We start from the raw sequence: 6,000 nt of genomic DNA, 5'->3' as shown, positions 1-6,000 counted from the left end.
AATAAAAACTTATAATTTACAATGGCATTTCACGATTTGCCTTCTTATTTTACTGACATAATAATTAAAGCCAAGAACCCAAAAAAAGCTTTCCTAGTAAATATTCACGTAAACTGTTTTTGTCCAGTTGTGCGCATCTCACCCCAGCTTGCCTCTCTATCCCAGAAATGCCTTATACCCCCTATATGCTACTCTGCCCCCAGAAATTCCTTATACCCCCTATATGCTACTCTGCCCCCGGAAATGCCTTATACCCCCTATATGCCACTCTGCCCCCAGATATGCCTTATACCCTCCTATATGTCAGAGATGCCACTGTGCCCCCTTATACCTCCTATATGCCACTCTGTCCCCTAATATGCCACTGTGCCTCCCTGATATGCCTTATAGCCCCATATATGCCACTGTGCCCCCCTGATATGCCTTATAGCCCCATATATGCCACTGTGCCCCCCTGATATGCCTTAAAGCCCCCTATATGCCTTTTACCCTTGAAATGCCACCATGCCCCTTATGCCTTTTACCCCAATATGCCAATGGCTGATTTTAGTAATATTTAAAGTTCATCAGGATTTCAAAAATTTCTTTCCTCTACCATTGGCTAAATTTAACCCCATGATCAAAGGAATCATGGGGTTACATTTTAGTATCGGCCATTTTTAAAAAGGGAATGTGACTTTTCATAGCTATATGATCACTGTGGTAACATTGGCTACCACAGTGGTCATTTTGCTAGAATACTTAAACTTTTTTTTTTTTTTAAAGTTACATTAGTTTATGTTTAGATCATTTAATTTGGGGGTCTCTGGGCAATTTTGATCTTTATTTACCTGCCTTTAGAGACCCCCAAATCATTTTTTTTACATTTTCATTTTTTAACTTAATATTTTTTATTCTTTCTTTTACAAGCCTTATACCGGTATGGTGAGTCGTTTACCTTTCCAACGGTATATGTTGGGGGTCTGTGGGAATTCCCGGCAAGGGAGGTTGTTAAAGCACATCGTGCAGATGTGCCGGCAGCGGAGGCTGTTTACGCTCGCATTGCCGCTGCCGGTGAACGTCTGCGCGATGCGCTTAGACAACCAAGAGTAGGATGCGGGGGATCTGTATCCTAACCCCGCTGCCTGCCCGGCGCCCAGAACTGCATGTCCCGGGCGTCGGGTGCTACACCCCGAATATAGGCCGCACCCCCACTTTAAAGACTTAAAGTGGGGGAAAAAGTGCGGCCTGTATTCGGGCCAATACGGTATATACACCTTGATTCATCCCATCTATGTTCCTAGCCACTGTATACGCTATCAGCCATGCAAACTTAAGAAACACAGACCATCAAAAGGACTAATGAATAATAATATTATTTTTAAGTTATATTTTTATTTGTGACTTTTGTGGCTCCGAAATGCGAGACCGAGATCCATAAACAGGAAGACGGGTCATCTGTCGTTTTTGCTCCGTTAAGTTTCTTCAAGTGAATGGCGTCGTTCTGTCCGTTTTCCTGTATGGGAAGGTATAATCAGGAAAGGAAGCCGCGTGACCGCGAGATAATGACGCGTGATGACGCTGTACGCTTTTCCTCTGCACGTACGAGATGACGAGACGCCGGACAAACCCGGAAGTAATTACTTATAAGAACGGACCGACGAGTTCATATTTTATAAAATATTAACTTTCAGCCCAAATTTTTTTCTTCCCCAAATGCTGTATAATTTATAGATATTAAGTAAGAAATTGGACAAGTTTCTGTAGAGTGTACACACTTTAGCTTCTATTATTATTATTATTTATTGTTTTATATAGCGCCATCATATTCTGTAGCGCTGTACAATGCTAGTTTATTATCTGTTCAGTCCTGGAGTAATAGATCAGGAGGAGTATATATAATGTATGGTTAGATACCTGCCAAGTGTGCCTTTTTGGGAGAGACAGTCCCTATTTTGATGACCCATAAGAATTCATAATAATGGCCCATGCTTCTAACCACCCCACCCCCGCCAGAAAATTAAATCTGCGTTCTTGCGTGGTGGGTCCGCGGGGTCCGCAGCGTGATGGAATGACGTATATATCTTTTACATGTCCCCCGGCAGGTCCGGGCTGTCAGTACATATTGGTGGAGCACAAGGGCGAGAATGAGAACATTTTCTGCGATGCCATGATGACAGAACTGAACCAGGCCCTGGACGCTTTCGAAGAGGACCCGCAGGTCGGGGCCATTGTGATCGCAGGAAGCAAGAAAGCCTTTTCAGGTTAGTGACGTCTACAGCCCCCTCCGTTCTTTACCATAAGAGCAGTAAAGCTCTGGAATGCTCTCAGTTGCCACGGGTGACGGGAATGCTTTTAAAGGGACAGACACAAAAATTAAATCAAAGTCCCGTCTCCGCTGGGTGCCGTCCTGGTCCCCTATACCAGGAGAATCTGCTGGCGCTAAACGTTTAACGTGGGTTCCGGAAATCTCTCTTTTTTCCAGGCACAAAAGCAGCAATAAATATCTATAATTTATGTTTGAGTGTTTATTTAGCCACCTGTGACACATTAGTCTTGTTTACAGTGGTTCACCGTTCCGTTTAATATGGTTTAGTTAGCTGATTAGAAATCAAAAGAAGCGGATATAACATTAAAGCGAAGAATTAACGCCAATAAGTACTTTCCCATAGTACCAATAACTTTACTGAAAGGGTGGTAGATAAGTGGAGCAGCCTCCCACCAGAAGTGGTAGAGGTTAATACAGCGAGGGGATTTAACCATGCATTGGATAGGCATATGGCTCCTGAATCTAGACGGGGGGCCGGATGGGCCTTATGTGGAACTTTTACATTTTAATGCTCTTATTTACTATTCCAGGTGGAGCCGACATCGAGGAGATGCAGAACCGGACGTTCCAGGAATGGTACAGCAGCGGCTTCCTCGCTCACTGGAACCACATCTCTTCTATGAAGAAGCCCGTCATCGCGGCTGTCAACGGATACGCGGTGAGTGGGGGGGGTCCGCCATACACTGCATTATGTCTGTATAGCCACGCAGTACCTACACATAGAACATTAATTAAAGTGCGCCTATGTATAGTGTATATGTGTGTAATTATATATATATATATATATATATATATATATATATATATATATATATATATATATAGGACTGCAACTAACGATTATTTTCATAATCGATTAGTTGGCCGATTATTTTTTTTTTCGATTAATCGGGCAAAAAAAAAAAATATAGAATTTTTTTCTTTATTTAAAATAAAAAATAATTTACATTAAGATGTGTCATTAACACTTTTTTCTCTTTATCACAATGCCATTTCTCTATCCACCTTCTTATTTTACTGACGTAATAATTAAAGCTATATTTTAAAAAGGTACAAGAACCCAAAACACATTATTTCTCAAATTAAGTTTTACCAAAATACCAAAAAAGGTTTTACTAGTAAATATTAATTCATGTAAACTGTTTTTTCATATTTAATAAAAACTATGATTGAGAAAAATGCCTCTTTATATTTTATTTGCCAACCTGCTCCGAGTTATGCACATCTCACCCCCGGCTTGCCACTCTGCCCCAGAAATGCCTTATACCCTCCTAAATGCCACTCTGCCACCCTGATATCTCTTATACCTCCTATATGCCACTCTGTCCCCCGATATGCCTTTTACCCCCGATATGCCTAATAGCCCCCAGTATATGCCACTCTGTCCCCTGATATTCCACTGTGCCCCCCTGATATGCCTTATAGCCCCTATATGCCTTATACCCCCCCTATATGCCACAATGCCCCCTGATATGTCTTATACACTCCGATATGTCTTATATCCCTGATATGCCACTGTGCCCCCTGATATGCCTTATACCCCCCCTGATATAAGAAAAACTGACAGCGCTAAAATAGGTATAAAAATATATGCTTTAAAAAATATAGATAATACACAATAAAATATAGATATATATATATAAATATATGGACAATGCAAACAATCAAATATTACAGCAATCAAAAAATAAAAAAACACAAATTAAAGAATGCACATAATTAATAAATCCCGAAAAAAATTCTACCTGCCCCACCAGGGGTTAATATATCAACAGAAGAAGCGCAGGGCAAATAAGCATAAACATAAAAATAATACTCCAGGCTTAGCTTACCCAGTGGTGCTTATTTGTCCCGTTTTTCTTCTGTTGATATATTAACCCCTGGTGGGGCACGTAGAAGTGGAAGTGAAGGGAAGTAGCGGAGGTTGTGCGTTTTGCACAGACCCCCACCAGCTGAGAGAGGATAATCCAGGTCTCCTGCAGCGCTGCGGGGGATCTGGATTCTAGTGTTATAATCCGATCTCTATTAGATTTCGGATTATAGAAGGAGGGGAATTTTTCAGAGCATTTGGTCTGAAAAAGCCAATTTTATAAATCGATTCAACTAATCGATTATGAAAATCGTTGACAATGATTTTCATAATCGATTATCGATTTTATCGATTCTTTGTTGCAGCCCTATATATATATATGTCATTGATTCATTTATGATTAAAGATAATATAACATTTTGGACCCCCCCCCAAAAAATCAGGAAAGTTACCATATATGGGAATTTCCCAGGGCCGGTCTCCGCTCCCTGCTCTTTGTGGGTGGGGTGTTGGGGAGGTGTGGCCAGCTTTATTACGTGTTAAAGGGCTGGATTGGGTGGAACCAGGCAGTGAATGGGTAATGCCAAACACATATGCCCCGCCCCAACACACACACTAAGCGAGGTAGGCTAGCTGCGTGTGAGGCTAGCACCCTATAGGCAGTGGTGGGAGGAGCCATACACCCCCCCTTCCTCTTCAGACCCCCATCATGTGAGGAATGCGCTCCCATTGATTTCTATGAGAGCCCTTCCCTGCCACTGATTGGCTCATAATATTTTAATAAGCGTTCTTCTTTAGAGCTGGCGTCACATTGGACCGTCCCTTTTATATGTAAAACTACCTGATTTGGTGCGTTTTACATTCCCCCCCACTCGTTCCCTCAAAAGACTACAAATAATGAAACAGTACCTTTATACGGGCTTCGCTGACTAAGTGGTACACTTTGCACTATACATTGTGCTGGCCAAACTGCCAGCATATGTATCGACTATAAATTCCCGTGGTTTAAAGGTTTTTATCTTGGTCGGGGGGAAGACCACACGCCGAAAACATGAGAAAATCAGGCTGTTTCTTATTACTTGCTGGCGCTTTGGGTGGGAGTCTGACCCCTTTCTGCCCCCCCCCCTCCCGCAGGCTTCGGTGGGACGCAAAGACTGGCGCGGGAGGTGGGCAAGTCCCTTGCAATGGAAATGATCCTCACTGGAGATTGCATCGCGGCCCAGGAAGCAAAAGAAGCTGGTATGGCAATATGGGGTCTTAGCTGTGTTTGGACATATTAATTATTATTTTTTAATTTTTATTAATATTTTTGTATTTTATTATTTTTTCTTTATTTTTTTAATTTTTATTAATTTACATTTCTTTTTGTATTTCTATTTATTCATGATGGGTTTTTTGTTTTGTCATTGTTGAAATAATCCGTTTTAATTTAAAATGTTACATCATTGGCAGATTTTTTTTACCATTAGCGATTGTCAAGTGACTCAAACCCTGGCAATGATAGGCTGTTGCCGTAGAACAAGCCTTCAGAGGAAAGGAATAGAATGTCAGATGTGGTTTTTAAATAAATATATATATACACAGAATGTAAAGCAGGTTGCTTCGATATGATGTCATCGCAGGACTTGGAGGTAGAGCTGGAAGATCACTATAGGGCTCTGCAGTGGTATACAGAACAAGCATATTGGGGAACTGCGAAAGAATGTTCTCCAGAGGGCTATGACTTCGGTGGCCTGGGATTATTATGGGATAGTCTTCAGGAGGATCCGGACTTCGGAAGTACAGCGGAGTGGCGGATTGAGGACATCCGGGATTTCAGGGAGTGGGACCTCCCAGATGCACTAGGATTTAAAGGTGATTAAAAGACTTTTTAATTATACAG

The 6,000-nt window shown here is 41.6% G+C and overlaps 1 protein-coding gene across 1 annotated transcript in view; it reads left to right on the top strand.

Annotated features, from left to right (window-relative positions):
* Positions 1 to 1,554: 1,554 nt before the first annotated feature.
* The window catches only part of LOC149278937 (enoyl-CoA hydratase, mitochondrial-like), a 121,487-nt gene continuing 117,041 nt past the window's right edge, over positions 1,555 to 6,000 (top strand). The window contains exons 1-3 of the mRNA XM_089501576.1: positions 1,555 to 1,615; positions 2,085 to 2,243; positions 2,839 to 2,966. Coding sequence (XP_089357702.1) covers positions 1,555 to 1,615; positions 2,085 to 2,243; positions 2,839 to 2,966 — 348 coding nt within the window. The remainder of the gene's footprint in view (positions 1,616 to 2,084; positions 2,244 to 2,838; positions 2,967 to 6,000) is intronic.

The sequence above is a fragment of the Sceloporus occidentalis genome, unplaced genomic scaffold (genome assembly GCF_023333645.1).
Source record: "Sceloporus occidentalis isolate IW3139 unplaced genomic scaffold, rSceOcc1.0.p SCAF_176, whole genome shotgun sequence".
Classification (NCBI taxonomy): Eukaryota; Metazoa; Chordata; class Lepidosauria; order Squamata; family Phrynosomatidae; genus Sceloporus; species Sceloporus occidentalis.
Note: the sequence above shows the minus strand (reverse complement) of the source record. Positions and strands in the feature narration are given on the sequence as shown.